The sequence below is a fragment of the Festucalex cinctus genome, chromosome 18 (genome assembly GCF_051991245.1).
Source record: "Festucalex cinctus isolate MCC-2025b chromosome 18, RoL_Fcin_1.0, whole genome shotgun sequence".
NCBI lineage: Eukaryota > Metazoa > Chordata > Actinopteri > Syngnathiformes > Syngnathidae > Festucalex > Festucalex cinctus.
Genome location: NC_135428.1, coordinates 7907587 through 7922751, shown reverse-complemented (window position 1 = coordinate 7922751; position 15165 = coordinate 7907587). Strand labels below are relative to the sequence as shown.

Sequence of the window (15165 nt, the reverse complement as noted above, 5' to 3'; positions counted from 1 at the left end):
CATGTTTCTCCAGGTTGGATGCATTTTAGCTGTTTATTAATCACTGCGTTTCAACAGGGTTTCCAACTTTATTGAGCCAGGACATACTTTGCATGATAAAAATATCAGAGCACACCACCACCACCACACAAACAAAAAAGTCAAAAATACTGAAACAATAAGCGGAAGTAGTGGAAAAGTATTAACATGCCTATCACAGTGTCACTGACTGAACCATGCTGAACCACATAAATTTGCATAATTACACATGGGACACCTAACAAACTATTAAAAGTTTCAATGCACTTAATGTCAACAGTGGTTAGGAATTGCTGGAATAGATAACAGTTAATCATTTTCAGTCTTTTTATTGATTTATTCCCCCCCGCCAATTTGGTCATTTTTGTCTGGCACCCTATCAGTCCCCTGGTTTCTCGAAATTAAAGCAAGCCTATCTGTTGTGTTTGTGAATAATGCATGAATCACTTGGTTGTTCACAAAAAAAAACACTACGGGGTACCAAAATTCAGGCGTGTTTTTTGTGTGTGTGTGCTTTGTGAGATAATAACACCCCCCCCCCCCCCCCCCACCACCACCACCATTTTTTATTTTTTACAGACAATTACAATCCAGGTTTATTAGGTCAAACAGTAACATCTCAAGCCCTGAGCATTAGTGACACAATTCATTAGGAATGAATGACCTAAACGTTGAGCTTTACAGCACATACATGAAGCATAATAAATGCACTGTAGTAATACATTTGTGAAACCTGGTAGTGAAAAATCGTGGTTAGTGCAATGAAATAATCATCATAGAGAATATCTTATAAGGTCACTTGTCATTATATCACAGCCATGTATGAGGAAGATGTAACCAAACACATTGTATCCAATAGGGGTGTGAATTGCCTAGTACCTGACGATTCGATTCGTATCACGATTCACAGGTCACGATTCGATTCGATACCGATTAATCCCGATACGAATTTATAAGTCGATTGTTGCGATTTTTTTTCATTCAAATTTAGAAAATACTAATCAGTAAGCTTGTAGAGTGTAAGATTTATATGAAAATGTATTATTTATTTATCTGAAATTTCAGTCTTATAGAGGTTGTAATCTGTTTCATGTTTGAACAGCATTAAAATAAAATATTAAGGCTTAATGTTCCATTCATATAACATTCTTCCATGCTCAAGGTGTGAATCCTAACCCGAAGTCAGACGTTTTGTTGAATATTTTTCCATTAAAAATGGAAGTTTAAAAATCGATTCTCACACACACACACACACACACACACAAAAAAAAAAAAAAAAGGCAATGATGATAAGACGTTGAATCGGTAAGACTACCGAATGAACAATTCTGAGCTCGTTAAAAAAAATAAAAAGTAAAAAAATAAAAAATCGATTTTTTTTTTATTGAATCGATTCGAGAATCGCGCGAAGTAGTATCGCGATATATCGCCGAATCGATTTTTTTTTAACACCCCTAGTATCCAATAAGATTGGCACTTCTGAGGTGCTTCACAAAGAACGACACTCGTGGATGTTGACTTGTGTCTACGGTGGTCATGATTCAGGCACTTCATGATGCAGTCAATCCAATATTGCTCACTATTTGAGATTTGCGAGCACAAATTTAGCATTTAGTTTAATAAAAATATACATAGCCATCTTTTTTTCCAGACACATATTGTACATTTAAATTAGGAAATTATGATAATAGGCCACTTAATCTTGACAGTTACAGTGAGAAGTCGCCAAGCAAGAGGCTCAATTGCAGACACATCTGGATGGACATTATTAACAAACAGTACAAAAGATGTAAATCAGTGTATATTTTCAAAAGCTGGGCCAACCATTATCATACATTTTACAAGATGAGACAAATATAATTAAATGTGACATACTAAATGTCTATTGCAACAGGTTTGTGGTTATATGACAACACTATTAAAACTACAAAGACTACTCAGTAGTGTACAGTGTTAATGATGAATGTAATGCAAATACTGTACATACAAAGTAAACATACAGTATGTAAAGGCACAGAATTGTGGAATTCAAATTTGATTCTAGTGATTCAATAATTCAAACATCTATGCTTCATCGCTTACTCAAAGTGGAGTGGATGATGGCATGTCCAAGATGAATTTCAACAATTTAGTGAAGTGGCAATGGTACCTTAAAAGAAGTAACAGTAAATCTGCAAACATCTTAATAAAAATATCGTGAAATAAATTGCACTTGCATAAATGGACACATCTTATTCCCACTTGCATCACCCAGTCTATTTCTCGACAAATAGTCTGCCATTTCTTTGTAGCCATCACCATAACAACCACACATTTTCTGACAGTTTTGCTGGCACTGCAGTGAGAGGTGAAGCCTCAGAGGGAGAGAGAGAGAGAAACAAGGAAAACCCAACCATCTAAAAACACTGCTCCAATAAAAATGTACAGTACACTTGTGTAGCCAAATCATGAATTGTGGACATAGTAAAAGAGATGCTAAAGAAACTGGCCAGTCACATTGTGTCATAAAATCTACATTTCAGTAGTCAATAAGAACAAAGAAGTTGGACTTTCATCAACATTGAATGGCTACTGCTGCTGACATTTACTGTGAATCAATTTTATTGTACAGAATGTTAGCTGCAACTGGTTACCTCATCATCTGAATGGGATGTGCTGCAGTTATGTCCACAGCCCGACAGGGGCAATGCCCTCTCTGGTGCCCAGCGGAGGCAGCAGGTTCTCTTCACACAAGAACTTTAAAGGGAAGTGGACCAGCAGTCCTTGGACTGCCTTGAGCTCCTCCCTGGATTTTTCGGGATCTGTGTCGCTCAGGCGCGCATTGCTGGTGTAATCCTTCAGCTCTTGCAAGTTGTGGACAGAATTACAGGGTAGGCAGCAGAAGACCTGGACCCCAGAAGAAGTGTGAAAAAATTAAATGATACGTGATTATTATTGAATTATCCAATGCAACTTATTTTTCAAATGATTCCGACAGTATCAATTTACGTTCCATGAGCATCCTTGTAAGTCAACACTCGTTCACCCCACTGAATGTAAAGAATTTAACAGCATTAGCCAGATTTTTTTATTCAATTCACTTAGCATTGTGCTGCTCCATTACACTTTATTTTGAAACATTTTTTTAAACATTAAATGATTCAATACAAAATAGTTTAAAAAAAATATTTTTATTTTATTTTTTTGTTTCATAAATTTATATTTCTTAAAATGAAAAAAACAAACAAACAAACAGTTAAGCGCTTCATAAAAATCACAGTGCCACAATTGATATTTGATGCTGGTGTATTGATAAATTAATAATATCACAATATTAATATTTTGTCCTACCCCAGGTTGAAAGGTCCACGAGACCGTTTTCATTATAAAACACCTGTGGTTTCATTGATACCTTGTTGTAAATAGTGGCATTGAGTTTGGCAGCAGAGTTCCACACCAAGAAGAACAGCTCATCACTGATTGGATCATCAATATTGATGCTGGGGTCCGAAGCAGCTCCCACAAGCACACTGAATGGAAGACAAAAACAGGCTAGTGAAATAAGAAATAAATGTAAATGTTGTCATCAGGTGTTATTTGTAAAGTGGACATTGTAATTGGGTTTAAGATAAAACAGGAACATTCTATTGTGTCCTGACCTGAAGCACTCTTTGCGGAGAGCAAGTGTAAGAGGTCCTGCTTGGTACTCCTCCCCTCCCATGATGGATGGGATCCTTTCTTCATCTTCCACAAACACTGCCAGCTCACTGTCTCGGCTCCCAAGCATGCTGCGATCATTGATGTTGGCTGATCCTGAGATCAAAGCAATTACTGAGAGATGCGTATTCTCCCTTTTAAAGTATAAAAGCATATATCGGCATCCATTTGCAATTAGGCAGTTTCTAGTGATCCAATTACAGTATTTAGATGTAAATCTGCGACTGACCAATTATATAGCAGCGGTCATCTGCAATGAGGGTCTTGCTGTGAACATAGATGAGCTCCGTGACGAGCGACTGGGAGAGCTCCGCTTTTGTTCTCAGGCCACAGACTGTGATGAACTCTGTCCACCTGTCCTCCACTGGGAAGCACAACAGAATCCCGTTGACTTTTTGATAGAACGCTCAAACAAATTCCCACTTGAATACATACTGTATTTAGAATGAATGTCAAGCAGATGAAGAATGAAAATGGAGACAGACTGGGTAGATTCCTAAGATCAGTGCCTTCGTTTAAAGGGGCAACACAAAAGAAAGAAAGAGAAAGAGGTTACAAGCGGACAGGTGCAGTTGAATGATATGAGATGGATTGAAGAAATTGGGACATAGGAAGATGAGAACACTCACTTTCACTGAGTCTTGACAGGATGGACTGTTCCCCCCGGCATATAGTCCTGTGGCATTAAGAATCAAGCAAATCTGTCTGTGAGCCAGCTGACAACAGAATATGAGCTAAATGAGAAACAACAAAAGGCTCTTACCTGTAAGTGAAGTGAAGAATGGCTTGGATCGCATTTCCTCCTCCGGTACTAATGTCTCCCTCAAATCCGGGTAAAAGCGGGATCACCACAAACACTCTATATTTCTTCTGCTCTCTGTAGGAATTAAAAAAAAAAAAAAAAAGTTTCTCCTATTATCTTTTATTAATGGTAAATTAACTTCTTTTCTACAGTGCTTTTTTTCTACACCATGTGCTACCCAAAGCACTTTATTACATTCACTCAGCAGTGGTCAGCTGCTGCCATGTATGTCCACTGGGAGGAAATTAGGATTCTGTGTCTTGCTCAAAGACACTTCGACATGGTCACAACGGATGATGATGATCGAACCCACAACCTCCTTGGTTGGGAGACAACCACTCTACCACTGAGCCATGCCGCCCTAATTTTTACAAGATTAAAATTGCATGTATCCATGTTTGCTTTACTGAAAAATATCCTTTACATGGGGAAGTTAACCAAAATAAAATTTCTTGACAATATATTCCATGCAGCCCCACTAGTCTAAATGCGGTATTCTGGTTAATATTGTGTTTGTTGAAGATAAGTTAAGCAGCAAAATCCAGCTCTTTTTTTATCCATCTCAGGAGGTGGCCATTTTTTTTTTTTTTTGTGAAAAAATTAGGTTAAACGTTCGTCCCATGTTGGTTTGATCAGAAAACCACTGACCTTGGTTAAGACCATTTCTTTTGCTGTTTGGTTTTCTTTGATTATTTTACCATTTTAGTTCTTGTTTTATTAGTAGTTAGTTTATTAGTAGTTAGAGTTGTGCTTCTTTTAGGTTCCAAGTAGATTTTCCCACATAGGTTAGAAAATAAAGGTGCACAAAATCAAAATCTGATTGTTTCCCTTATTAGAATGTCATGTTTAGACTAGTGAGGTCATATACAACATATTGTCATTCTCATTTAAGGTTGACTTCCCTTTTAACGTGCTTTCATATATGCTTTGTTTGACATCAAAATACAGGTGTTACATCAGGCAGACCTGTAAGCACGAAGGATTCGGTTCACAATGGCATCACCGATTCCATTGTAGACTGTCTTGCCATCGGCGCAGCTGATGAAGAACTGGTTCTAATGGCAGCGGAAAGCAGATGGTGGCTCAGTGTGAGGCGAAGACTAAAACAGGTACTGGTAGCTTGCTGGCAGGTGGGGTTGCATTCATACTCGGGACGTGTCAAGATTAGACTCACACAGTCTGTCACTAACATGAAATTAATGAGTAGAGTAACAAAGTGGCGTTGTGAGCCAGCACAAAACACTTCCACATCCACAGGCGCCATCTTACCTTTTACATACCGGTCACAGGAATACTGAAATGCATGCTGCTGTATGCCTTTTTAGTTCAGTGCATGACTACAAGTAAACAAATCATTCATGACACCTGGCACACATTCCGATGTGTTCAGTCACTGTTTACAAGACATTCCTTTGTTACCTCGATGTAGATGTAGTGCTGGCTGTTCTCAATGGTATGGATGTAGGCATTGAGGATCGAGTTCTCACAAGTACCAGTTGACCAACGATCTGCAGAACGCAACACCTGGGAAAATGATGTATAATCATCTTTTCTTTCTTTAAACATATCAGTTAAGAGATCCAAACGTGTTGCTAATTACTAGAAGGCACACATTTTCTTCCAGATTATTAAAACAGTCAACTGTTAGTGCACCTCATGAACTATACTGTAGTGTTGTTATTTAGTCATGGCAGGTGTACAAACAAGGAAGCAATTATTAGGTTATTGAATCCTGAAAACGGTTGAAACATGACCCGAAAACTGTGCTCGATACTTGTAGGGACGCTGCAGCATAATGCGGTTCAAGTTACAGGCAAACACCCACAACACAGTAAGTAACTGACACATGGCCAACAGGCTCTTTTATTTGCTACCTGCCGAATTTGAATCATACAACGTCAATGTTAACCACAACTACAGTAAATCCTGTTGAAAATGTAACATATCGACTATCGTACTGCTTTTGTTTTCCCCGGCTTCCTTCAACTTGATTACGTTTCATTAAAGGCTGAACACTCGTCCCCAGTGAAGCTGCCATACATTTTACTGTACATATATATATATATATATATAAAAAAAAAACTCTGGTGTAAGAGCACTAAAATAGTGTGGGACCAAACTTCACCACATTGGCTAAAGACCATGTATGCAAAGGATAAAGTATGGATTTATGAGGGCTTAAGAAACACAATGCTAAAACAACTGAACCCAGCAGTGATGGAAAGTCACATGTATAATTTAAAAAATAAAAAAATAAAAAAAAAAAATAAAAAAAAAAGGGGGACGGAAGGAAAGCCCCTTCATAATAGAGGCACCTCTGTATTAGCTTTTGCATTACTGTGTCTGTCTGTCCTATAAAACTACAGCATCATATACTGTAAAATGAGCAAATACTATACCTGCACTTTGGCCTTCTTGGACCCAGGTACAGTGAAAGACAGCGTGTCAGCAGAACAATGAGATTTGGGGAGAAGGTAGGGGTAAAAATTGTCCTTGTACTTGTTTTTGAAGATCTACAAAGACAAAACAAAAAAGGCAGGTCATGTTGACCTTCCTCTTAAAATCAACATCCTAACGTTGTTATGTGTACTGTAAAATTGTAATAAAACAATTATGCTAATGATGTACCATGCTTTATTGTTAACATTGTGAACCACAGTCACCGTCTTGAAAACACTCCCTAAACTCACTGAGGGGGTGAATATTTGCGACACTAATGAATGTTAATTTCACATCAGCATTCGTTCAAGGTCACAGTGTTTCCTAAACAATCTTAATAGTTCTCTAAGTAGTCTTAATAGTCTTCCTTGTCGCAAGGAAATGTTGAACATGTGACAAGAAAAAACATTAAGATTGTTTAGAGAACCATAAAGACTGTTTAAAGGATTTTTAGGAACATTTAGGAAACGCTGCGACTTTGAACGAACCTTGACGTGATATCAACATTTGCTAGCATCTCAAACTTTTCCTTAATTTGACCTTGGCGAAATTCCAACGCTGGATAAAATGACGAGCCACATCCCTGGCTGCTCTGCCATGAAGCGCTGCTGACAGATCGCGCCACGGCATGCGAGGAACTCGAGTACGGTCGATGTTATCTGAAAATATAAAAACAACCATTTTTTGTTTTAGTTCCGGAGAGACATGTATACATTTAGTTTGGAGCTACACCTTCAAATGGTCTGTCCAGCTGGACCCAGTCTTTCCTAATGAAGTTGCTGTAGTCTTTGCCAAGCCACAGTTTGATGTTGCCCGTCAGGTCCACAATGTCCTGTGTTTGATTATCAGATGATTTTGGACCTGCCGTACCATTCTCCTGGTGAACGTGATCAGTTAGTGCGACCAGCAAGTGAGACATACCGCAAGCGTCATGCTCAAAAGATGACTTGACACATTCTTACATCTGTTGCTCCTTGTGGCTCCGTCGCTATCACCTTTTCAGCAGTGTCTGTCGAGTCAAGGTCAACTAGCCTGTACTGGCTGTCGTCCCACCTCCCAAATGCCAGGTCGATTCCCCCAACAAAGGCTACAGTTTGGTCAATTGCCACCATCTTTTCATGGTGAGCCCAAAGGAACACCACAGATGACACATGGTCAGGATGTCTCATGACCTGTTGAAGTGGGGAAAAAAATGTGCATTAAAAACTAGTTTTAAGCTCTTATTTATAATATTGGGTCAAGAGATAAAAGACCTTGATGTTTGGGTGCATATCCATGAGAGTCCTCTTACTGTGCTCGCTATTGATGCCAAGCGCAAGCTCCACCTCTTTGTAAAGCATAACACACACTTTAACCCCTTGCTCCTGCAGCGGGGGAATTCAATTTGGATAGAAAATGTGCAAATGTTCAGAAATGTAGCAAAAAGTAAATAAATACATACATGTCCAAAAGGAAAAATAAATTAATAATAATACTAATAATAATACTACTAATAATAAATAAATAAATAAAATCCAACCTGCCCAAAATTGCAAATAAATAAATAAAAACCCAGACAGAAATTAACTGAAGACTAGATACCAATGCAAATATTAGCAGCTGTCAGCAGATATGGATGATGGATTTATCACATTTTACTATTAGAGCATTAAAGTGGAAGTCAACCCAAATATTTTTTTTTTTTACAATAATACGTTCTATGCAGCACCACTATTCTAAACATGACATTGTAATTAATATTGCCTTTGTTGAACATGAATTAAGCAGCAAAATCCACTCGTTCTTTTCCATCTCAGGGGGCGACCATTTTGCCATTGTCAAATGAAAATGGCATCACAGTTTTTCAAGGCTCAGCAACAACCAATCGCGGCTCAGCATGAGTACATCACATGACCAAACTCAGAAAACAGGTGAGCCGTGATTGGTCGTTATCTGAGCAACTGTGATGTCATTTTCAGTCGACAGCAAGTGGCAAAATGGCCGCCGACTGCAGCTTAGTTCCACAAACAAAACACTAATGAGAAAGCTGTGTTTAAACAAATGGGGGCACATAGAACACATTATGGTAAATACAATTTCCGGGTTGACTTCCCCTCACAACATTTGTTGTTAGAGTAATCAAAAAATGATGAAAAAAAAAGAATTATTTCATAGTTATAGTTTATGAGAAATAAAGACAAAATATAATTAAACAATACCCACAGCTTTGCGTTTGAGTATTTCATCCAAGCGCCAGACGTTATCAGTCGCTGGTCTCTTCAGGAACACTTCAGGGCTGAGCCTGATATTATTAAAAATATTATACTGTAAATAATACTATGTAATCACCTCAAAAAGCAAAACTCTCTTCATCAAAAAATCCAAGCACGTACCACCAGTCTGTGATAAAGATTTCCTCTTTTGCTTGCTCGAGTGCATCAGCAAGGTCGGCAAAGTAGTCGCTCCCATTTACATACCTTCAACAAAAACAATTCCCCACAAACGATATTCACGTTCAGATGACCGCCTAAAGACAATCCACTCAAGGCAAATTACACACGCTACCATTTAGTTAGTGTGTTGTCCCGTGGAGGAGCAAATCCATCGAAGCGTTGGACTTTGAGGAAATGGCAGGTTTCAGCTAGCCGGTTAATTTCATGACTCCACCAGTGTGCTTGTCTATAGCTACTGCATTTGATGACCAGATTCCTGAAACCAGCAAGTGGGAAACATGTCACAACATTACCAGAGACAAAAGGATGATCACTCTATCCGGCAAATTTACCGAGTGAAGTTCTCGATGCATACTCCATGTTTAGTGTCTGTGTAAGCACGGCCCACTTTCACTTTGAACTCGGGGTCGAACAGCAAAACGAAGTTGATGTTTCCTTGGTCTCGGTTCATGTACATCAAGAAAGAATCTTTCACCACCAGCCAGCGCCGTGACCAGCGGTAGCAGAACTGATGATGACCGATGCAGTTCAAACCTTGAATGCGGTGACCTCCTGACCTTTTGAAGATGGGCCCTTCCCTGTAGTAAGACATGTCGAGTAAATCAATAACATGCACTTAGCCAGTTCCATGTCCATCACTAACGCGCAAATACAGTCGTCTCAGGACACTGATGCTTACAAGCCTTTGGGCCCAAGATCTGGGATGAAGGAGAGCGCACTGACTGAGAGGAACTCCAGCTTGAGGGTACAAAATAAAAAAGAAGAAGTAGAAGAAGAAGAAGAAGAAGAAGAAGAAGAAGAAGAAGAAGAAGAAGAAGAAGAAAAAAACATTCCAATGAGTTAGTCAACATCACATGATTATACTGCATGTTTTTTGTTTTTAAGCTTTTACCATGCTGTGGTCATTCCTACAGAACGTGTTCTCCAACAGACCATTCAGATACTCTTCAAGGTATTTCTGCCCCAGAGAAGTAGAAAAATAAAGTGAACAATTTGTATAGAGAGAATAACACTGTCTCTCTAGTAGGGGTGTTAAAAAAAATCGATTCGGCGATATATCGCGATAGTACATCGCACAATTCTCGAATCGATTCAATAGGCGGCTGAATCGTTTTTTTTTGTTTTTTTTTTTTAAAGAGCTCAGAATTGTTCATTCGGTAGTCTTACCGATTCAACGTCTTATCATCATTGCCTTTTTTTTTTTTTTTTTTTTTGTGTGTGTGAATCGATTTTTAAACTTAAAAAATAAAAAAAATAAAAAAAATATTCAACAAAACGTCTGACTTCGGGTTAGGATTCACACCTTGAGCATGGAAGAATGTTATATGAATGGAACATTAAGCCTTAATATTTTATTTTAATGCTGTTCAAACATGAAACAGATTACAACCTCTATAAGACTGAAATTTCAGATAAATAAATAATACATTTTCATATAAATCTTACACTCTACAAGCTTACTGATTAGTATTTTCTAAATTTGAATGAAAAAAAATCGCAACAATCGACTTATAAATTCATATCGGGATTAATCGGTATCGAATCGAATCGTGACCTGTGAATCGTGATACGAATCGAATCGTCAGGTACTAGGCAATTCACACCCCTACTCTCTCATGTGTATGGAATACGCCTGTTTTTTTCTAATACCATTTTGCTGGAGGTCATTCTGGTCCGCTGATTCCCTCGTAGGCTGGGCATTTCTTCAGACATGGCCCTCAACTGTTGCCTTTCCTTTGCAAATCTGGAAGACACATTTGAATACGCACACAAAAACGTCACACACACAAAAAAAAGCCTTCTGACATTTTCTGAATTATGCTGTAACTCTGTCAAAGTTGATTTGCATAATCAGTTGCGCTGACTTTCCCAAAGGCAGAATGTGAATCATCATCCGATGGTTGTAAAGGTCTCGATGCAACTCCTGGAAGTTCTTATACTTCCTCTTCACCGTCCAGTGGAATTGGCCATGAGTCAGTATCACTGTGTACAGGGTGCCGACATGGACCTAGAGAAATTAAAGGAATTAATAGGGATGTTCAATACCACTTTTTCTGCAGACCAGTACAGTATGAAAAAAAAGTCAGAATATTTTAAAGAAAAAAAAATGTATTTTTCTTTAAAAATGCAGGAAATTAATGACAATTTTCTATTTTTCTAATTTCTGGTATCGAATACTCCACCCATCCCTAGAAATTAATATAGCATGAGTAGAATAGGGATTGGTTGAATATGCGACTGCTTCAATATTAGATAAGTAAATGGATTAAGATAAGAAGGTAAACTCTATTTCCTCACTTAACACCAATAAACATTGGTATTTTTAACAAATCATTTTGTAATACATATTAATTAAATTATTTATTTATTTTTTGTTGTTAAATGTGTTACTTGCATCAAGGAAGGGCATCCAGTGTAAAAATTGTATCAAACAAATCATGCAAGTCACTCGCTGTGGAGCTGAAAGTTGATTTAACATTAAATGAAATTATCATCACATAAACACATACTGTATAACAATAAATATCTTTTAAAAAATGGAACATAAAAATTGTTAATAAATAAAAATAATAAAGTTAATAAATAAAAATTTCCTTAAAGGAATGTCGTAATGTAAAAGCTGTAGTTGAGTCAATTAATACGCCCAGCCACTTTTTTCTTCTTTTTTTTTTTTTTAGGAAATACAGTAAACAATTTTGATAAAACATCACAGTGACGGTCAGAATAAATAACACATTCACTGTACCTTAGAGCGAGTCGTGTATCTCTCCGTATTATCCACTCTACATGTGAGAGGAACGCCAGGTATCAAAAAAGGTATGCCTTCTTCCTTTAATTCTGGAAGATGATGTATCACACGAAAAGGACGCCCCTCTGTTTTGAAAAAGTAGAAATACAATTTAATATTGTAGTTCATTTGTTGCAATTAGACACTCAATACTATCAGGTATTTCTTACCAGTGGTGGATAAGAGACTGTCAATCTCGTCTTGATCCAAAATACGAAGGTCATGAGAGAAGCGTCTTTTATCAAGGACTTGGGCTGCAGAGGCCTGAGAGGGTGACTCAACATCATTCTCTGGAGTGGCGGCCATTGTGGTTGCAAGCACCAGCTACACAGCTGTAAAGGCAAGTGTGAAAAGAATTTAGCACCCATTGTCAAGGGTTCAGACATATGCACAATAAGTTCTGTAATAGACAGAGACCTTTGTGACAAAACTGCAAAAGGTTTCAACGAGGAATTTTTATTTTGCATCAAGATTAAGACGTATGATCGATCTCTATAGTTTGCCAAAGCTTAAAAGTTGCACATGTCAACTTCAACATGAGCTGGTTTTACAGGTTAACTAACAGGCACCAAGAGAAATGTCCACTGTTTGACAAAATAAGATAAAGAAGCTTATCTGCACCACAGACAATGCAATGTTTTACCTATGGAAGTACAGTGCCATATGTACAAACGGAATTTTGTGAGGAAAATGTAATTTTGAAGGAGAACATGATCACGCAAGAGGTCATTGGAGTTCAGCAAGGTCCCAGAGAGGTCATCAGTGTTGAGGTTTAAAAAAAGGACAGGATGCAACTAGCAGTCAGAGTGAATGAGTGTGAACGCTTTTGTATAATTTGTGTCGGCCTACGTGTGTATGTGTGGGAGGGTGTCTTTGAATGTTTCCTGGGAAACAGGCAAAGGGAAGGGAGGGCCAATGTGTATGTGAGTGGAAAAAAAAAAAAAGAGAGAGAGAGAAAGTGAGGTAGGGGAGAGCCATGAATGATTAGCAAGAAAACAACAAATTTTCCGACACTGTTTCGTTGTACTCACAAATTTACCAACTAGAACATTGGTCAGTGTGAATTAAATACCATTCATTATGTAATAGGATAAATACTTATGGTGGATTTTGGCATTTCACACTCAGTGGCAAAAAACAAAACCAAAAAAAAAAAAAAAAAAAAACACCTTTCTAAACCCGTTTGAACGAGTTTGCTTGTTGACGTGTTGTGCATCCATAATAAAGTGTCAAATGTGAGTGCCATGTTGGTTGGTTGGAATATATAAAGGTACTTGTTTGGAGTTAGTGGCATAATTCAAACCATCTTGGGGACTTTGCTTAACGTCATCTAAAGCAGTGGTCCAAATATCATCTTGAAAAAATACTCAGATTTTCAAGTACCACCACCTGACCAACTTAAAAATAGTGCAGCATCCTAGGCTCAAGTGTTCATAACAAAAAACAACACAGAAGGTCCATTCCTGAAAGGTTATTAAGGTTAATATTACTGTAAATAGTGCTGAATAATAAACTTAATATCAAATCATCACAATATAGTAAAATGCAATTTTCAAATGGCAAAGCCTGCAATTTAAGGGAAAATGCTTAATTTTGGTTAGTCATTATGTTTTATTTGTATTTATTTATTTATTTATTTAGTGTGTCTCGATAAGTTCAGTGCTGAAAAACTGCAGTCACATGTTTACATATAATTATTACATGAAACATGAAAAGTTGAAGTGATAAAGCCAGACTGGTTTGCAACTTTGCATTATTGTTGTGGAGTGTTCTTATTTATTATAATAAAACTGCAAGTCAAATGTTTAGTAAATTAACAACTTTAACTGAAATAGATATCTAACTCTCTTTCATATTAATTCATGGTTCATTTGCCTTTATTTGAGCATAAATTTAGCTAAACTAAGACCAAACCATACATAGATTACTGCAATACATATTCATTTACTGCTTGTGTTTAAACCAAACAAACAAACATGGGAAGCGGATCTTGAGCGGGGGAGGGGAAAAATCGCAATTAGTATATTTTTGAAAATTGTTCAGTTCTTCCAAAGAGTGCAGTGCATTGCAACAAAAACATTTCACTGTGCAAGTGTACCTAATGCATTAGTCGGCGAATAATAAGTTGGTGGAAGTTCCTCCATTAATTATAACTCAACTCCACTCTTTGCAGACTGTTAGGGGGTAAACCCTTCCTTATTTTGTTGGTAAAAATATGATATAGTTGCCGCTGAACTTGAAAATGCCCAAATCTGTACGCCGTCTCCACCCATCTACATTTTCGACAGCGCCACATTCCCGAATTAAGAAAGTCAATGCATTTAAGAAACGGGCGACAGAGACTGAGGCCGACAAAATAATCAGTCGTATTTCCACAAGAATTCACTTAACAGTCAAATGTGAAGATTTCACTGCCAGTTACGCGACATAGCGATGTAGTTAAGCATCGAGCTCAGGCCCAGGAGTGACGTCGCCTTTCATACTCACTCTCAGCTCAAAAGGAAACAGCAGCAGTTCACCATACTCGGCTCCTAAACATCCACGACGACCTCAACTTAACCGTGCCATCTTATCACCAGCGTTTCATTCAAGACTTCTTCTACACTCGCTCCCCACGTACACGGGATGTACACTTTAGTCCCCTCCCATTTGGCGTCCATAAGGACATTACCGCAGGGAGAGGAGGACAAGGGAGGAAGAGGAGTTTCCAAACAAGCTTTGTCACAAGCGAGCGACAGCTTGGTTCGGGAGGATAACAGTGTTTCGAGCTTTACGTTTTCAACCAGCTGTGTCATGCTTGCACCAACCACAATTTTACGTTGTTGTGGCGTAACCACGAGGATTAAATGTGTGTATCTGATGAGGAAAATGGTCTACCGACAGAAAAAAAAATTTTTTAGACAGTCGTTCCAGGCAAGCCGCAACTAGTCTGGAGCAGGCTGTCACGCGTATCCCGAGGAGAGGAATGTGTGATCTGTGACGCAAGATAA

General features: G+C 38.0%; 1 protein-coding gene across 2 annotated transcripts; it reads right to left on the bottom strand.

Moving 5' to 3' along the window:
• Positions 1–601: 601 nt before the first annotated feature.
• pld2 (phospholipase D2) lies at positions 602–15116 on the bottom strand. 2 transcript variants are annotated; one of them, XM_077505231.1, is made up of 24 exons: positions 14663–15108; positions 12346–12507; positions 12134–12261; positions 11253–11395; positions 11038–11131; positions 10280–10345; positions 10067–10125; positions 9720–9965; positions 9500–9643; positions 9328–9411; positions 9158–9236; positions 8209–8319; positions 7918–8127; positions 7688–7832; positions 7496–7614; positions 6916–7029; positions 5936–6040; positions 5483–5571; positions 4478–4591; positions 4344–4390; positions 3944–4078; positions 3657–3810; positions 3410–3527; positions 602–2904 (listed from the first exon to the last, which is right to left on the bottom strand). In XM_077505231.1, the coding sequence occupies exons 2-24, from the start codon at positions 12479–12481 to the stop codon at positions 2680–2682; spliced, it is 2865 nt and encodes a 954-aa protein (XP_077361357.1). In that variant the 5' UTR covers positions 12482–12507; positions 14663–15108; the 3' UTR covers positions 602–2679. The 2 variants fall into 2 exon arrangements, 1 of the variants encoding a protein (XP_077361357.1); XR_013279794.1 differs by lacking the exons at positions 602–2904; positions 3410–3527 and adding an exon at positions 4150–4223 and having other exon boundaries at positions 3666–3810; positions 14663–15116.
• Positions 15117–15165: the final 49 nt, after the last annotated feature.